General features: G+C 43.3%; 3 protein-coding genes across 4 annotated transcripts in view; 1 reads left to right on the plus strand and 2 right to left on the minus strand.

Moving 5' to 3' along the window:
- Positions 1-3,293, plus strand: part of plekhh2 (pleckstrin homology domain containing, family H (with MyTH4 domain) member 2) — a 56,853-nt gene extending 53,560 nt beyond the window's left edge. Inside the window, exons 26-30 of the mRNA XM_084153751.1 lie at positions 1,095-1,240; positions 1,577-1,706; positions 2,179-2,265; positions 2,396-2,545; positions 2,748-3,293. Coding sequence (XP_084009877.1) covers positions 1,095-1,240; positions 1,577-1,706; positions 2,179-2,265; positions 2,396-2,545; positions 2,748-2,933 — 699 coding nt within the window. The 3' untranslated portion in view covers positions 2,934-3,293. The remainder of the gene's footprint in view (positions 1-1,094; positions 1,241-1,576; positions 1,707-2,178; positions 2,266-2,395; positions 2,546-2,747) is intronic.
- LOC311111052 (uncharacterized protein) lies at positions 3,192-4,720 on the minus strand. Its single transcript, XM_084153752.1, has 2 exons — positions 3,794-4,720; positions 3,192-3,488 (listed from the first exon to the last, which is right to left on the minus strand). The coding sequence occupies exon 1, from the start codon at positions 4,627-4,629 to the stop codon at positions 4,072-4,074; it is 558 nt and encodes a 185-aa protein (XP_084009878.1). The 5' UTR covers positions 4,630-4,720; the 3' UTR covers positions 3,192-3,488; positions 3,794-4,071.
- Positions 4,721-9,810: 5,090 nt separating this feature from the next.
- Positions 9,811-16,418, minus strand: epcam (epithelial cell adhesion molecule). Of its 2 annotated transcripts, none has more exons than XM_084153274.1 (8): positions 16,317-16,418; positions 15,976-16,058; positions 15,329-15,430; positions 11,460-11,718; positions 11,147-11,212; positions 10,873-11,035; positions 10,503-10,742; positions 9,811-10,315 (listed from the first exon to the last, which is right to left on the minus strand). In XM_084153274.1, exons 2-8 carry the CDS (start codon positions 16,037-16,039, stop codon positions 10,292-10,294), a joined length of 918 nt encoding a protein of 305 aa, XP_084009400.1. In that variant the 5' UTR covers positions 16,040-16,058; positions 16,317-16,418; the 3' UTR covers positions 9,811-10,291. The 2 variants fall into 2 exon arrangements, with proteins under 2 accessions (XP_084009400.1, XP_084009399.1); XM_084153273.1 differs by having other exon boundaries at positions 16,326-16,412.
- Positions 16,419-18,595: the final 2,177 nt, after the last annotated feature.

Raw genomic sequence — 18,595 nt, forward strand, 5'->3', positions numbered from 1 at the left:
GGAGTGTATGGCTTAAAGTGGTCATATGGACAGATACTCCAATCTCCACTGTGGAGCTTTGCAGCTCCTTCAGGGTTATCTGGTATCTTTGTTGCCTCTCTGATTAATGCCCTCCTTGCCTGGTCCGTGAGTTCTGGTGGGCGGTCCTCTCTTGGCAGGTTTGTTGTGGAGCCATATTCTTTCAATTTTTTAATAATGGATTTAATGGTGCTCCGTGGGATGTTCAAAGTTTTTTATAACCCAACCCTGATCTGTACTTCTCCACAACTTTGTCCCTGACCTGTTTGGAGAGCTCCTTGGTCTTCATGGTGCTGCTTGCTTGGTGGTGCCCCTTGCATAGTGGTGTTGCAGACTCTGGGGCCTTTCAGAACAGGTGTATATATACTGAGATCATGTGACAGATCATGTGACACTTAGATTGCACACAGGTGGACTTTATTTAACTAATTATGTGACTTCTGAAGGTAATTGGTTGCACCAGATCTTATAAGGGGCTTCATAGCAAAGGGGGTGAATACGTATGCACGCACCACTTTTCCGTTATTAATTTTTTTTGTTAAATTTTTTGAAACAAGTTATTTTTTTCATTTCACTTCACCAATTTGGACTATTTTGTATATGTCCATTACATGAAATCCCCCCCAAAATTCATTTAAATTACAGGTTGTAATGCAACAAAGTAGGAAAAACGCAAAGGTGGATGAATACTTTTGCAAGGCACTGTACCTACTGTATATAATCCTATAAATTTTACCCATCATTGGTGTATTTTCTCTCTCCTCACTGTCTGCCCATTGTAAATGACATATCATCTCTAAAACAGTTTATTCTGCCTTTGTCTATGTGTTGAATGGGGAATTTGCAATTGTATTGAATGCCATTGCAGTACCCCAAGCCTGGGTGTGAGCAGTTTGCCAACTTGTCATTGTCTCACCTTGTTTTGAAAGTCAACAGTGTATTCAGAGTTGTTAAATATAGGAAGGTTTAATGGGAACCAAAAGAGTTTACCTGTCAGTAGTGGATATTAGATGGTATCGCAGTGTAAAGACTAGAGTCTCCTTTGTAAATGTTAATGTAATTGTTTCTGGTCTCAGGTGGAGTTTGGAGATTTTGAGCGTCCGTTCTCCACCCCAGCCAGCCCCAACTCAGCCCAGACCAAGTCTAACCAGACCCTGAAACAGGTACTGGAGAGGTTCTACCCAAAACACTACCGCAGGACATCCACTGAGGAACAACTCAGGTAAGCTGCTAGAATGTGTTATATTATACAGACCTGGGTTCAAAAACTTTTGGCTGGACTTGATTGACGCAATGGAATCAATAGAATAGTTGTAAAAGTGCAAAACCCACCCATCTGGCACTCAGGGCAGGCTAAAGCAAACGCTAAAAGTATTTGAAAGATTTCAAATAGTATTTGGACCTAGGTCTGCTATTATTTCCTTCTTTACCCAAGTTTCACACACCTCTCGAGGGGAAATTATATTCTCTCTTGGTCTGACTCCCATACTTTCAGTTATTTATTAATCCCCCTCACACACACTCTGTCATTGATAAACTACCCTCTCCCACCCACCAGGCAACTGCGCCAGCGTCTGTCCACCCGATGGGCATCACTCAGGGGTCGAAGTTCATCCGAGTGTGTACGCATCTACCTGACTGTGGCCAGGAAGTGGCCCTTCTTCGGGGCCAAGCTGTTTGAAGCGGAGGTGCGTGTGTTTATTTACTGGACAAAGACCAAAAATACTTCCGCATACACAGTTACCTAGTGAACATTTACCTATTTGTTGACATTTCGTACTACATCATCATTGACCACACTGAGCATTGGGTTTTTCTATTCCCTGCACCACACAGACACACAATGTGGTGGTGCGCACGTTAATATTGCCTCTTATAGATACAAAGAACACGACAGAAATGTCTGTGTGTTGTGTGTGTGTGTGTGTGCTGGCAGAAAATGAAATCCATACATAACCCAGTTAGACAATATACTTCAGGTACACACTTAGCCTTACAAGGTACAAGTTAGCCTTTATGAAGCCATGATTAGTCAGCAGTGTGTTTTATCTTCCAATGTCATAGATATGTATTCCTTGCATTGAATGAAGATGTTAACCACCTGTCACTCTTTCTCTGTGCTCTCCCCTGATTTGTCTCTCTGTCCCTGTGATCATTCAGTCCATCACGCCCTCTCCAGAGCAGGGTGCCCGCCTGTGGCTGGCAGTGCACGAGGATGGCATCAGCGTGCTGGAGCACAACTCCATTGTAAGCATTTCTATTTCTATCTTTTCCAGCAAAGTATATATTCATCTTTGGGTTTATGCATGGTTTCCTGTGGTTTCCTGCTCTCTACTCACTACACCCATCACTCTCCATGTTCCCCTTTACTGTGTAGAAACTGCTGGTGTCCCACCCTTATAAGAGCCTGGTGACGTTTGGAGGCTGCAGGCAGGACTTTATGCTGGTGGTAGGCCAGAGCATTGGCAGTAATGCTACCAAAGACAAGCCCACAGAGAAACACCTGTTCACTATGGCCACCTCCAAGGTTAGTGTGTGGGACACACAAGACATAGACAAGCACACTCTCCCTATCTCTCACTTTCTCACTCACTCACTCCCTTGTGCGCTTTCACTCTCCTACTCTCTCTCTCAACAGCCATTTCCGATTTCAGAGGCTCAGGTTAACTATGTGTAGGTAGATTTGCACTTTATGTAAAGAGGTGAAGAGGTCCTGTTTTGTTTTGCAGATCAGGGAGATTACCCTTCTCATCTCCAGCTACATCAACAGTGCCCATCAACAGAAAGCCGCCACCCACCACCTCTCTGCCCCTGCCTTACTGGTGGCTCAGCCTGTCAATCTCAAGAGCAAAGAGCTACGGAGTAAATCACCACCAGCAGCGGGCAGACCTAGCAAGGCACCTACTCTCCTGTGATCGCCCTTCTACAAGCTGAAAGTACAGCTACATACATTTACTGTATATCAGGCCAGGGGATCAGCAGAGTACATGGAATCAGGGTTGTGTTAAGTAGGTACGAAATGGAGTGAAACAGGGAGGTACGATCTTAACCTGTCCAATAAGAAACAACCATTTTCTTTTCCCATTTTGAACTGTATGTTACTTGTTTCTTATGCGCGTTGTCCTGTTCATGCTGTATGTCATTCCCAAATACTAGCTTATACTGTATGTTTTAGGTATTTATTTTGATATGCCATACATTTATATAAATGTAGAATGCATCTTTCAATTGTCATTATTGTACAAATATTTAAATAAACGCCATTGGCAAACTGACACCCTTGGAGTTGTGGTTCAGACAGGCATTTGGAATCCCCACAGAGACGGTCCAGGGTTAACCGACTGCCTGCAGCCATTTAAAGCAGTGTTCAAATCAAATCAAATTGTATTGGTCACATACACGTGTTTAGCAGATGTTATTGCGGGTGTAGCGAAATGCTTGTTCTTCTATCTCCGACAGTGCAGTAATATCTACATTTTACATTTAAGTCATTTAGCAGACGCTCTTATCCAGAGCGACTTACAGTTAGTGAATACATATTTTTTTATACTGGCCCCCCTTGGGAATCGAACCCACTATCAACTGAGCTAAATCCCTGCCGGCCATTCCCTCCCCTACCCTGGACGACGCTGGGCCAATTGTGCGCCGCCCATGAGTCTCCCGGTCGCGGCCGGCTGCGACAGAGCCTGGATTCGAACCAGGATCTCTAGTGGCACAGTTAGCACTGCGATGCAGTGCCTTAGACCACTGCGCCACTCAGGAGTATAACTAACACGTAATATCTAAGAATATCTAAGAATTTCACAACATATACCCAATACACACAAATCTAAGTAAGGAATGAATTAAGAATATATACATATATGGACGAGTGATGTCAGAGCGGCATGGACTAAGGCATGGACTAAGATACAGTACAATAGTATAGACTACAGTACACATATGAGATGAGTAATGCAAGATATGTAAACATTATTATAGTGGCTAATGTTCCATTTCTTAAAGTGTCCAGTGATTTCTAGTCTATGTCTATAGGCAGCAGCCGCTAATGTGCTAGTGATGGCTGTTTAACAGTCTGATGGCCTTGAGATAGAAGCTGTTTTTCAGTCTCTCAGTCCCAGCTTTGATGCACCTGTACTGACCTCGCCTTCTGGATGATAGCGGGGTGAACAGGCAGTGGCTCGGGTGGTTGAGGTCCTTGATTATCTTTTTGACCTTCCTGTGACATCGGGTGCTGTAGGTGTCCTGGAGGGCGGGTAGTTTGCCCCCGGTAATGCGTTGGGCAGACCGCACCACCCTCTGGAGAGCCTTGCGGTTGCGGGCGGTGCAGTTGCCGTACCAGGCGGTGATACAGCCCGACAGGATGCTCTCAATTGTGCCTCTGTAAAAGTTTGTGAGGGTTGTAGGTGCCAAGCCAAATTTATTTAGCCTCCTGAGGTTGAAGAGGCTCTGTTGCGCCTTCTTCACCACAATGTCTGTGTGGGTGGTCCATTTCAGTTTGTCAGTGATGTATACGCCAAGGAACTTGAAGCTTTCCACCTTCTCCACTGTGGTCCCATCGATGTGGATAGGGGGGTGCACCCTCTGCTGTTTCCTGAAGTCCACGATCATCTCCTTTGTTTTGTTGACATTGAGTGAGAGGTTATTTTCCTGGCACCACACTCCCAGAGCCCTCACCTCCTCCCTGTAGGCGGTCTCGTCATTGTTGGTAATCAAGCCTACTACTGTTGTGTCATCTGTAAACTTGATGATTGAGTTGGAGGCGTGCTTGGCCACGCAGTCATGGGTGAACAGGGAGTACAGGAGTGGGCTGAGCACGCACCCCAGTGTTTAGGATCAGCGAAGTGGAGGTGTTGTTTCCTACAGTGGGGAAAAAAAGTATTTAGTCAGCCACCAATTGTGCAAGTTCTCCCACTTAAAAAGATGAGAGAGGCCTGTAATTTTCATCATAGGTACACGTCAACTATGACAGACAAAATGAGGGAAAAAAATCCAGAAAATCACATTGTAGGATTTTTAATGAATTTATTTGCAAATTATGGTGGAAAATAAGTATTTGGTCAATAACAAAAGTTTCTCAATACGTTGTTATATACCCTTTGTTGGCAATGACACAGGTCAAACGTTTTCTGTAAGTCTTCACAAGGTTTTCACACACTGTTGCTGGTATTTTGGCCCATTCCTCCATGCAGATCTCCTCTAGAGCAGTGATGTTTTGGGGCTGTCGCTGGACAACACGGACTTTCAACTCCCTCCAAAGATTTTCTATGGGGTTGAGATCTGGAGACTGGCTAGGCCACTCCAGGACCTTGAAATGATTCTTACGAAGCCACTCCTTCGTTGCCCGGGCGGTGTGTTTGGGATCATTGTCATGCTGAAAGACCCAGCCACGTTTCATCTTCAATGCCCTTGCTGATGGAAGGAGGTTTTCACTCAAAATCTCACGATACATGGCCCCATTCATTCTTTCCTTTACACGGATCAGTCGTCCTGGTCCCTTTGCAGAAAAACAGCCCCAAAGCATGATGTTTCCACCCCCATGCTTCACAGTAGGTATGGTGTTCTTTGGATGCAACTCAGCATTCTTTGTCCTCCAAACACGACGAGTTGAGTTTTTACCAAAAAGTTATATTTTGGTTTCATCTGACCATATGACATTCTCCCAATCCTCTTCTGGATCATCCAAATGCACTCTAGCAAACTTCAGACGGGCCTGGACATGTACTGGCTTAAGCAGGGGGACACGTCTTGCACTGCAGGATTTGAGTCCCTGGCGGCGTAGTGTGTTACTGATGGTAGGCTTTGTTACTTTGGTCCCAGCTCTCTGCAGGTCATTCACTAGGTCCCCCCGTGTAGTTCTGGGATTTTTGCTCACCGTTCTTGTGATCATTTTGACCCCACAGGGTGAGATCTTGCGTGGAGCCCCAGATCGAGGGAGATTATCAGTGGTCTTGTATGTCTTCCATTTCCTAATAATTGCTCCCACAGTTGATTTCTACAAACCAAGCTGCTTACCTATTGCAGATTCAGTCTTCCCAGCCGGGTGCAGGTCTACAATTTTGTTTCTGGTGTCCTTTGACAGCTCTTTGGTCTTGGCCATAGTGGAGTTTGGAGTGTGACTGTTTGAGGTTGTGGACAGGTGTCTTTTATACTGATAACAAGTTCAAACAGGTGCCATTAATACAGGTAACGAGTGGAGGACAGAGGAGCCTCTTAAAGAAGTTACAGTTCTGTGAGAGCCAGAAATCTTGCTTGTTTGTAGGTGACCAAATACTTATTTTCCACCATAATTTGCAAATAAATTCATTAAAAATCCTACAATGTGATTTTCTGGAAAAACAATTCTCAATTTGTCTGTCATAGTTGACGTGTACCTATGATGAAAATTACAGGCCTCTCTCATCTTTTTAAGTGGGAGAACTTGCACAATTGGTGGCTGACTAAATACTTTTTTTCCCCACTGTACCTTCACTACCTGGGGGCGGCCCGTCAGGAAGTCCAGGACCCAGTTGCACAGGGCGGGGTTCAGACCCAAGGCCACAAGCTTAATGATGAGCTTGGAGGGTACTATGGTGTTGAATGCTGAGCCATAGTCAATGAACAGCATTCTCACATAGGTATTCCTCTTGTCCAGATGGGATTGTTCAGCGCAAACAGTGTAATTATCCTATTAAAACAGACTGATTTTAAAAATATATATTACAGAATATACAGTATCTCCAAGTAGTATCGACAGTTGTTCCTCCCCCTACCTGCCCTCCTGTCCCCTGATAGGCTGTTCTGTGGCTGATGCTGTGGAGCTTTCAGTAGGGCCTTTCGGGAACTGACACCCTCATTCTAGGAACAGAGGAGTGGGGGGAAGGGGGATATATGACACCAAAACCTGTCTAAACTAGTTAGAGAGGCACTTTGTGTTGCTTAGGAGAGGAGGAAAACAGTGAGAGAGAAGGAAGAAGAGTTTGAATGGGAAACAGGCAAAGCAATTTGTAATGACTATTGAAAATGGCAATCATTTATTAATTGATAAGGCTATTTTTATATTTTTGTGTAGTATTTTAGTTATTGTTTAAAGGAGTAAGAGAAACTCCAGTGAGAAAGAAAGTCCTTTGTCAATGTCATGTACCAAATGTATGATTATAATGGTTTTACAGACAGGTGTCCAATTCATTGGTTCATCGATGTTTAACACTTATGACACTGACACATCCAAAAATGTTACTTACTCGTAGCCATACTGCTAGTAAAAGAAGAATCTCCAGAACCAAACATCAAACCCAACAATGTGAGTAAGCTGAGACAAGTTATCTCAAATAAAGACATACTTTAGAAAGCCCCCACAAAACGTATCAATGACCCCATGACAGTAAGGTCTATAAAGACCAGTCATTCAGTGGCATTTCTAACAGAGTATCACAGGTACTGAACGTGTGACACATATGGTGTAGAGACCAGAGGTGACCACACCCTACTGAGCCTCTTCACCTGGGGAGAATAACAAAACTGTCTCTAAATGTAAACAAAGTCAGTGGGTTGTGGGGGAAAAAAACATAGTTCGCTATTCTACTGGATTGACTGACATACTCAGGACTTGTGGGTAGTAGGATCAGAAAGAAAAATAAGGCAACTATAGAGAGAGATAGAAGCAATTTCCACATAACATGGATTAACAGTTCTATTTGGCAACATATCCAAATACACACCCAGAATATTAGTTTGTACAGTGTTCAAACAGGTTATCTAAAGTATACAATGTGTGTAAACTGTAAACATTCTCAGTGGTTCGCTGCTCTGGCACCCCAATGGTGGAACAAGCTCCCTCACGACGCCAGGACAGCGGAGTCACTCACCACCTTCCGGAGACACTTGAAACCCCACCTCTTTAAGGAATACCTGGGATAGGATAAAGTAATCCTTCTACACCCCCTTACCCCACCCAAAAAAAATAAAAAAAAACATATTGTAAAGTGGTTATCCCACTGGCTATAAGGTGAATGCACCAATTTGTAAGTCGCTCTGGATAAGAGCGTCTGCTAAATGACGTAAATGTAAATGTAATACGCTGCCTGAGCTCAGCTGGGATCAAGTCAGAGGTGTTTAAATGGACATGGCTGAGTTTCAGTAAAGTGCCATGTTTACAACTCACTGTCACTCAAGACCAATACTAGCCATACAATTATGTTTAGGGGTGACAATTTGTACATATACTGAACAAAAATATATGCAACATGCAACAATTTCAAAGATTTTAGTGAGTTACAGTTCATCTGAGGAAATCAGTCAATTGAAATAAATGCATTAGGCCCTAATCTATGGATTTCACGACTGGGAATACAGATATGCATCTGTTGGTCACAGATACCTTAAAAGAAATGGGCCTCAGGATCTCGTCATGTTATATCTGTGTATTCAAATTGCCATCGATAAAGTGCAATTGCATTCGTTGTCTGTAGCGTGTCTGCCCATACCATAACTCCACCGCCACTATGGGGCACTCTGTTCACATCAGCAAACCGCTCGCCCACACGACGCCATAAACATGGTCTGCGGTTGTGAGGCTGGTTGGACTTATTGCCAAATTCTCTAAAACGATGGTTGATTATGGTAGAGAAATGAACATTCAATTCTCTGGCAACAGCTTTGGTGGACATTCATGCAGGCAGCATGCCAACTGCATGCTCCCTCAAAACTTGAGACATCTGTGGCATTGTGTTGTGTGACAAAACTACACATTTTAGAGGCCTTTTGTCCCCAGTACAAGGTGCACCTGTGTAATGATCATGTTGTTTAATCAGCGTCTTGATACCCCATGTGTCAGGTGGAGGGATTGTGGTCCTGTGTTGCGCAGTTGGTAGAGCATGGTGCTTGCAATGCCAGGGTTGTGGGTTCGATTCCCACAGGGGACCAAGAAGGAGAAAAAAAAAAAGTATGAAAATGTATACTCACTACTGTAAGTTGCTCTGGATATGAGTGTCTGCTAAATGATTCTAATGTGAATGTAATTATCTTGGCAATGGAGAAATGCTCATTAACAGGGATGGAAACAAATTTGAGAAAGCTTTGTGCTTATGGAACATTTCTGGGATCTTTTATTTCAGCTTATGAAAAACACTTTACATGTCTTTATGTATTTGGTTTGAGTATATTAGCCAGGCAGGCTAACCCAAAGAGACAACATACCACGCAAATTGTTCCCCTCCCCTCCATTGGTTTGATTGCCAGAGGAAGAGAAGTGAGAGGGATAATTGGGCCAAAAATCTGTCGTCTCCAGCAAGCAAGGAGTTTTTGTATGGAGGTCAATGAGTGTCGAATTAGTGTAAAAAATTAACATTTGTTTGATCAAATAGAAGTTCCGTAATGCTTAGCATACGTGTACTGATATAGGACACAACATCCCGGCAACTTTGAAAAGACTATCAGAGTTGTCGACATGGCTATGCATATTCATGATGTGGCTAGTAGCATAGTATCTCTCCACTGAATACAGGCAGCTAACACCCCTCATCGAATAGTCAAAGTATTAAAACAACGAGATGTATCCACCAATCCAAAGAGAGGAATAGGTGGGAGCTTGACAGCCCGCCATTCCACTCTGGACAACAAATCCCATTGCTAGGGTGGCGACATAGGCGTCTTCATTATATCAAAATCTGACTCTCCACATCAATTTTCCATTGAGACACCTTACCAAAACTTCTACCTGGCTTAAATGCTGAACCTCTTGTTCTAGAGGAAAAATAAGAGTCAATTGACCAACATTTGTAAAAGAGCTAATAAATCAAGTATGAAGACACATTAAAATACACACTTTATTAAAAACAGAAAATCCATCAAAACGAAATGTATATGAAACTACACAATCTACAGCAGGGTTATTCAAACCTTACAAGGTCTGGAACCTGCTGGTTCTGTTCTACCTAATACTTAATTGCACGCACCTGGTGCCCCAGGTCTAAAAATCAGTCCCTGAAAAAAATAAAAGTTGAACTGGCTTCCATATCCAGAGTTGAGTTTGCAGGATCCACAGCATCCAAAACTCTTCTTTTAATCAACATTTTATTTGAAATCAGCGTAAGCAACTGTACAGACATCAAGCTAAAAATTCTATCAACAGCTCATAAAAATGTTGTGCGGTAGTAACAGTGCCAAATAGAATATGACCAATCCTTTACAAGCGGCATCCCTCAGTAACAATATTAAAAACCGCACAATTGCAAACAGAATAAACAAGGTGTTAATATTTCAGCGTAGAACCAGCTCTGTGGTTAAGATATGTCTACATGGCCTCCAGCTCTCTGGGCTGAAAGAGAAGCAACAAAACATTAGGCAACAGAGGGCAAGTGCTTTTTCAACACGCTAGTATGGTTATGATGATTGTCATTACTACAGTTTACACAGGGTTGCATTAATAAAACCATGACCACTTATCAACACGTTGCAAACACTTCCTTAATATGGTATTCAGTTAAATATATTGGAGCACTCACCTCTGCCTTGCTATACCTCTGCTCTCGCCTCCTCTTAAGGAAAAGGACCAGCAGTCCGGCGGCCACGGCCAGCATGACCACCACAATGACGGCGATGACTCCCCCGGTCAGCCTCTTCATGGTGAAGGTGGGGGCCTCCTCGTCTACATAGTACACCAAGATGTTCTCCATCTCCAGCTTCTGACCGTCCACACTGGGCTCAAACTTAGCCTGGTCCTTGAACAGGGGCAGCACCTTGACCTGGGAATAGTGGCCATTTTTATTTTAACTGGGAAGTCCCATTGAGGTCAGAAGGCATCTTTCCCAAGAGAGACCTTGATCTTTGTTACTTTAGTGAAATTGCAAAGCAAGGAGAGAGGTCATGGCTTACGTCTTTCTCCATGTAGTAAGCCATACGAGACAGGTCGGCCTTGCGGTCTCCCTTCTCCTTCTGAACATCGACGACGATCAGGCGAGCCTTAGGGTCGTACTGGACCTCCTTCACAAGGGTCTTGTCAAAGCTGTAACGGTTCTGGATGGCAGTTGCGACGGCACTGCATTAGGACAAAAGTTCAGTTAGTTATTTCATGCACGTGTCAACATTTGACGAGTATTATAATATTCAATTGACAAGATTCATTCTATAAAAAAAGACAACTACTTACTCCTGCAACTTAGCAGCATCCACGGCGTTGTTCACAGCCTTGTGCTTGAGCTCCAGGCGAACCCAACTGGAGGAGAGGGAGGGACAGGGGGTAGATTAGATTTAAATACCTGGTACAATGGCCTAGTCATCAGAATTTAGATTAATCCTAGCAATCTTTGGCATCTCTACCCTCAGACCTTCACATCGCAACTTAATCATCTAGAACTTATGGTTCACACAACACGTGTACCTAGTCTGTAAATCAAAGCCGAAAACACATCCTGCATGAATGATGGTAGCCCTTTATTCTAAAATGCATGATAGGAACTTACTAGGTCTCCACCAGCTTCTCACACCGAAGGCTCTTGTCTCCCTTGTCGGTCCTGCGCACGCCAGCACTGTTGACACACCAACACACCTCAGTGTTATTGCACTGCTTGGCCCGGAAGGCACCAGTGGCATCACAGTCTGGGTCGTAGATGCCATCGTTGTCCACAAAGGCAGTATCGACTGGCTTTCCTCCGGTACGAGTGGACAGGCCATGCCTAGCACGGAACATCTCTGCCTTCATCAGGAAGCATTTGGGGATCACTGACAGGAGAGGAAGAATAAGTAGAATCATTCATAGCCAAAATAACACTGTATGAGAACAAGTGTCACCAGTCCCTGAAAATTATTTCAACCCATGAACACTGGCTGTAGTTGCAATAGTTGAAACAAGAAGTATGAAAAAAAGAGCAATTTCTCAAGTAGAATATAGCTAGAACGGTCTGAGTGGAAAACTGGGTTAAAAAAAAAAAAAACTTTGGAGGTGGCAGGTGTGCTGAAGTTCGGAGCCCAAGGCTTGCACCGATGGTCAGGATAAGAATTAGTGAAATTTTTGGAGAAAGTGGCCCCCTGCCTTTTGGCTGATCCATGTGGTTTAAGGGTGGGTGAAAATGGAGTTGGTGCTGTGGACTATGAAGGTAACCTGAAGTGGTTTTGTGATCGTTTCTGCCGGTCAGAGGGAATGGGCACTCCGCACCACATGAATGGGGACAAGGGTTGTGACTTGTTTTGCTCTAAAGAGTACAGTTGAAAGGAGTGATTAAAATGTAAAAGTGGACCAAACAAAGGAAGATTCCCGGTGTTTGGGATCCTCTGCATTTGGAGCGAGGCAGACTGGGTGCCGTGAGTGGTGAAACAGAAGTAATTGTCGGTTCTTTTGAGTGTTGATGTTGAGTCTTTGCCCGACAAAGTGACATTAGGATATTTCAGTTATCCCATACAAGGGATAACCGGGTGTGTTAACATCTTAAGGAACAGACCCTTTGTCAATTTTCGCCTAAAATGACACACAAAGCTAACTGCCTGTAGCAAGGATATGCATATTCTTGATACCATTTGAAAAGGAAACACTTTGAAGTTTTTGGAAATGAAAGTAGGAGAGAATCTAACACATTAGATCTGGTAAAAGATAATACAAAAATACATGCGTTTTCTATTCTTTGAAATGCAAGACAAAGGCCACAATATAAGATTGCAGTTTAGGCACAATTTAGATTTTGACCACTAGATGGCAGCAGTGTGTGCAACGTTTCAGATTGATCCAGTGAAGCATTGCAATACTGGACTATTTTGTATCAAGTCTGCCCAAATTGGTCAATTGATACATAACTATACAGAACATACATAAATGAAAAATGTAAGTTTACACACTCCCAGGAATGTCATACATGATGGATCATTAGCTTATACACATCTAGATGGCCGGGCGGGGTGGGTGTGGAGCCAGCGACAGCAAGGGTTCAAACTGCAGAACCCAGTTCCTACATTTGAATATAAAAATGGATTTTATCAAACAAAACTATGCTACATTTTATCTCTGGGACCCTCAGGATGACAAATCAGAGCAAGATTACTGAATGTTAGTACATTATTTACCTTCAGAGGTGAATGTATCAAACCAGTTGCCTTGATAAGTTTTTGTTGTGCACTCTCCTCAAACAATAGCATGGTATTTTCTCACTGTAATAGCAACTGTAAATTGGACAGTGCAGTTAGATTAACAACAATTTCAGCTTTCTGCCCATATAAGACATGTCTATGTCCTGGAAAGTTTGCTGTTACTAACAGTCATGCTAATTACATTGGCGCACGTTAGCTCAACCGTCCCGTATACGAGACACTGATCCCGTAGAGGTTAACATTAGCCTACAACATCTAACTACATATTGAACTTCCATCCTCTCTGCCATGGGCACAATGTGTGAATTTATGGTTGGATCAGGTCGTTGGCCTGAGCTGGACCAGACCGGTTTAAACAGTGGAATAGGGTGGTGGGTTTACCTCCCCCACCCCCTCTTAGTGTAGGGTATACCTCCCCCACCCCCTCTTTTCTCCACGCAAAGTATACAAGATTTATACCCCAGTCTAGTAGGTGGCGGTAATGCAAAATGTATTGGATGCCAGCCACCGTGAAACCTCATCGAAACTCAATCTCACCTACAGGCTGAATTTTCAGGCAGTCTTTTCAAACAGCTCTTACAGAGGCATTATCATTTCCCCAATATTATTCCAACCTAGGTGTAGATATAGCAAAATATAAAGACAGGAAAATCATGATTGACTGTACCTTTAAAAGTTTCCCAAATAAGATTAATGTGGCCTGACATACACTGCTCAAAAAAATAAAAGGGACCACTAAAATAACACATCCTAGATCTGAATGAATGAAATAATCTTATTAAATACTTCTTTACATAGTTGAATGTGCTGACAACAAAAATCATCAACCCATGGAGGTCTGGATTTGGAGTCACCCTCAAAATTAAAGTGGAAAACCACACTACAGGCTGATCCAACTTTGATGTAATGTCCTTAAAACAAGTCAAAATGAGGCTCAGTAGTGTGTGTGGCCTCCACGTGCCTGTATGACCTCCCTACAACGCCTGGGCATGCTCCTGATGAGGTGGCGGATGGTCTCCTGAGGGATCTCCTCCCAGACCTGGACTAAAGCATCCGCCAACTCCTGGACAGTCTGTGGTGCAACGTAGCGTTGGTGGATGGAGAGAGACATGATGTCCCAGATGTGCTCAATTGGATTCAGGTCTGGGGAACGGGCGGTCCATAGCATCAATGCCTTCCTCTTGCAGGAACTGCTGACACACTCCAGCCACATGAGGTCTAGCATTGTCTTGCATTAGGAGGAACCCAGGGCCAACCGCACCAGCATATGGTCTCACAAGGGGTCTGAGGATCTCATCTCGGAACCTAATGGCAGTCAGGCTACCTCCGGCGAGCACATGGAGGGCTGTGCGGCCCCCCAAAGAAATACCACCCCACACCATGACTGACCCACCGCCAAACCGGTCATGCTGGAGGATGTTGCAGGCAGCAGAACGTTCTCCACGGCGTCTCCAGACTCGGTCACGTGCTCAGTGTGAACCTGCTTTCATTTGTGAAGAACACAGGGCGCCAGTGGCGAATTTGCCAATCTTGGTGTTCTCTGGCAAATGCCAAACGTCCTGCACGGTGTTGGGCTGTAAGCACAACCCCCACCTGTGGACGTCGGGCCCTCATACCACCCTCATGGAGTCTGTTTCTGACCATTTGAGCAGACACATGCACATTTGTGGCCTGCTGGAGGTCATTTTGCAGGGCTCTGGCAGTGCTCCTCCTGCTCCTCCTTGCACAAAGGCGGAGGTAGCAGTCCTGCTGCTGGGTTGTTGCCCTCCTACGGCCTCCACGTCTCCTGATGTATTGGCCTGTCTCCTGGTAGCGCCTCCATGCTCTGGACACTACGCTGACAGACACAGCAAACCTTCTTGCCACAGCTCGCATTGATGTGCCATCCTGGATGAGCTGCACTACCTGAGCCACTTGTGTGGGTTGTAGACTCCGTCTCATGCTACCACTAGAGTGAAAGCACCGCCAGCATTCAAAAGTGACCAAAACATCAGCCAGGAAGCATAGGAACTGAGAAGTGGTCTGTGGTCACCACTTGCAAAACCAGTCCTTTATTGGGGGTGTCTTGCTAATTGCCTATAATTTCCACCTGTTGTCTATTCCATTTGCACAACAGCATGTGAAATGTATTGTCAATCAGTGTTGCTTCCTAAGTGGACTGTTTGATTTCACAGAAGTGTGATTGACTTGGAGTTACATTGTGTTGTTTAAGTGTTCCCTTTATTTTTTTGAGTAGTGTAGTAGAGGTACTTACATTTAGAGCAGTCCAGGTTTTGTTTCTCACCAGTTCCCACCGTGACGCTACACTGGCAAGGAGGGCCATCACATGTAGCCCACTTAAAACTGTCACATATGCCTGTGAAAGACAAATTAAACCGGTCAAATCTACATGAGGCTAACAGGTGATGTAATTGACATATCTGCTAGAAATAACAATGCTATGTTTATTAGAGTGAAGGCAGTTAGAACAAGTCCCAAAGGAATTCCCATAGAGGGTGTAATTAAGCCTACCGGTAGAGAGCTCGTACTGGGCGTTGGTTACACAAAACAGACCTATTTCTCCCAACCCCCACTGTCCTTTGCGCACCGAAACTGGTGGTTTGACTATAACTAAAAGCATACAATTGCGTCATATACAATGTCATTGTAATATTTAGGCAAACGATGTTATACCAAAAAACTTGATTAGGCCTGGCTGTCTATATGTAGCGTTAGGCAGCGAACAACACTGAGGGCAATAAAACAATAAAATAAAGTTACCCACCCAATTTGTTATACATTTTAGCCAACAGCCTCCAACTAATCAAAATTGGCTAGAGATTAGGGCTACTTACACATTTCTATAGGTACTGATTCGAACACATTTGCCTTGTTAAAATGCCAATTTTAAAAGCAACTTACATTGATCTTGAGCTGATACACCCACTGCGAAAGTCGCAAGAAGAAGTGCAATCCAAATCTTCATAGTTGAATTTGAGAAAAACCTTGAAAACAAAGATGGAGTAAACACCTGAGCGACACAAGCTTCCTATTTTCCTCACAGTTACGGCTCGTCCAAGCAGTTGACACACTCCAATGATATCTTGTTCACCAAACGAACACTGGTATGTCTGCGTATCACCTATACAAACACTTAATGTAACATCTATTGCTATATGATTCTGTAGTTGAGAAGTGCTTGATTTATAAGAACGGTCAATCTCATGACGTCAACTAATTTAAACAATGAGGAGGGGTATTACCTGGCTCACCTTTTTTCCGTCTTAACCATATTAGGAAACAAGCTCTCGCTCTCTCTCTCTCTCTCCCCCTCGCTCTCTCCCTGTGTGTGTGTGTGTGTGTGTGTGTGAGAGAGAGAGAGCGAGAGAGAGAGAGAGAGAGAGAGAGAGAGAGAGAGAGAGAGAGAGAGAGAGAGAGAGAGAGAGAGAGAGAGAGAGAGAGAGAGAGAGAGGTGGAAACTGAGCTGCACTTCCTAACCTCCTGCCAAATGTATGACCATATTAGAGACACATATTTCCCTCAGATTACAGCGATCCACAAAGAATTCGAAAACAAACCCAATTTTGATAAACTCCCTTATCTACTGGGTGAAAAACCACAGTGTGCCATCACAGCTGCAAGATTTGTGACCTGTTGCCACAAGAAAAGGGAAACCAGTGAAGAACAAACACCATTGTAAATACAACCCATATTTATGTTTATTTATTTTCCCATTTGTACTTTAACTATTTGCACATTGTTACAACACTGTATATATACATAATATGACATTTGAAATGTCTTTATTCTTTTGAAACTTCTGAGTGTAATGTTTACTGTTAATATTTATTGTTTATTTCACTTTTGTTTACTATCTACTTCACTTGCTTTGGCAATGTTAACACACGTTTCCCATGCCAATAAAGCCCTTAAATTGAATTGAAATTGAATTGAATTGAATTGAAATTGAATTGAGAGAGAGAGAGAGAGAGAGAGAGAGAGAGAGAGAGAGAGAGAGAGAGAGACAGAAAGCATGAGAGATAGAGCAAGAGACAGAGAACAACCTAATTTAGTAAATAACACATTTTATATAATATAACTAATGGCAATGAAAGATGAGATGAGAGGTAATCAGAATATGTAGGCTTTAATGGTAAGCTATTTTGAGAAAATAATCAACATTTGTAAAAAAAAGGAGACAATTATTTTCCCTACAATGATTTTAACATTTACATTTTAGTCATTTAGCAGACGCTCTTATCCAGAGCGACTTACAGTTAGTGAGTGCATACATTTTCATACTGGCCCCCCGAGGGAATCGAACCCACAACCCTGGCGTTGCAAGCGCCATGCTCTACCAACTGAGCTACCAACATTGTACACATAAATATCAGTTATTACACAATAGACAAAAGTTATAGGAGTTAAATTGGGCAAAGAAAGTCTGCACAGATAAAATACATAGTATATCAATGACAGTTTATTTCAACCACATTGGAAGCAATCATGGAGATCCAAGTCCATCCATTTGAAGGCAATTGCACCTCAATTCCACTGGAGAACCCCTGCTGTTCTCTTCTAGACATACCTTGCAAAATACCAGCTGTACAATAAGTTTTCAAACTACAGGCTTCATTGTTGATATATATCATTAGATACAGTATCATTTGAACAACCCAGGTAAAGTTTTCACACAAAACTGAACCAAAGGTTGAAACAACACTGATCAGTTTTGCTGATGCACTGACTAAATTCTCCACAACTAATTTGTCTATGAGTCATATTTCTCAGATGCATCAGTAAAAGTGTGGAAAATTACAGTGAGGGAAAAAAGTATTTGATCCCCTGCTGATTTTGTACATTTGCCCACTGACAAAGACATGATCAGTCTATAATTTATATGGTAGGTTTATTTGAACAGTGAGAGACAGAATAACAACAACAAAATCCAGAAATACGCATGTCAAAAATGTTATAAATTGATTTGCATTTTAATGAGGGAAATAAGTATTTGACCCCTCTGCAAAACATGGCTTAGTACTTGGTGGCAAAACCCTTGTTGGCAATCACAGAGGTCAAACGTTTCTTGTAGTTGGCCACCAGGTTTGCACACATCTCAGGAGGGATTTTGTTCCACTCCTCTTTGCAGATCTTCTCCAAGTCATTAAGGTTTCGAGGCTGACGTTTGGCAACTCGAACCTTCAGCTCCCTCCACAGATTTTCTATGGGATTAAGGTCTGGAGACTGGCTAGGCCACTCCAGGACCTTAATGTGCTTCTTCTTGAGCCACTCCTTTGTTGCCTTGGCCGTGTGTTTTGGGTCATTGTCATGCTGGAATACCCATCCACGACCCATTTTCAATGACCTGGCTGAGGGAAGGAGGTTCTCACCCAAGATTTGACGGTACATGGCCCCGTCCATCGTCCCTTTGATGCGGTGAAGTTGTCCTGTCCCCTTAGCAGAAAAACACCCCCAAAGCATAATGTTTCCACCTCCATGTTTGACGATGGGGATGGTGTTCTTGGGGTCATAGTCAGCATTC

The sequence above is a fragment of the Coregonus lavaretus genome (genome assembly GCF_964263955.1).
Source record: "Coregonus lavaretus genome assembly, chromosome: 36".
NCBI classification, from domain to species: Eukaryota; Metazoa; Chordata; class Actinopteri; order Salmoniformes; family Salmonidae; genus Coregonus; species Coregonus lavaretus.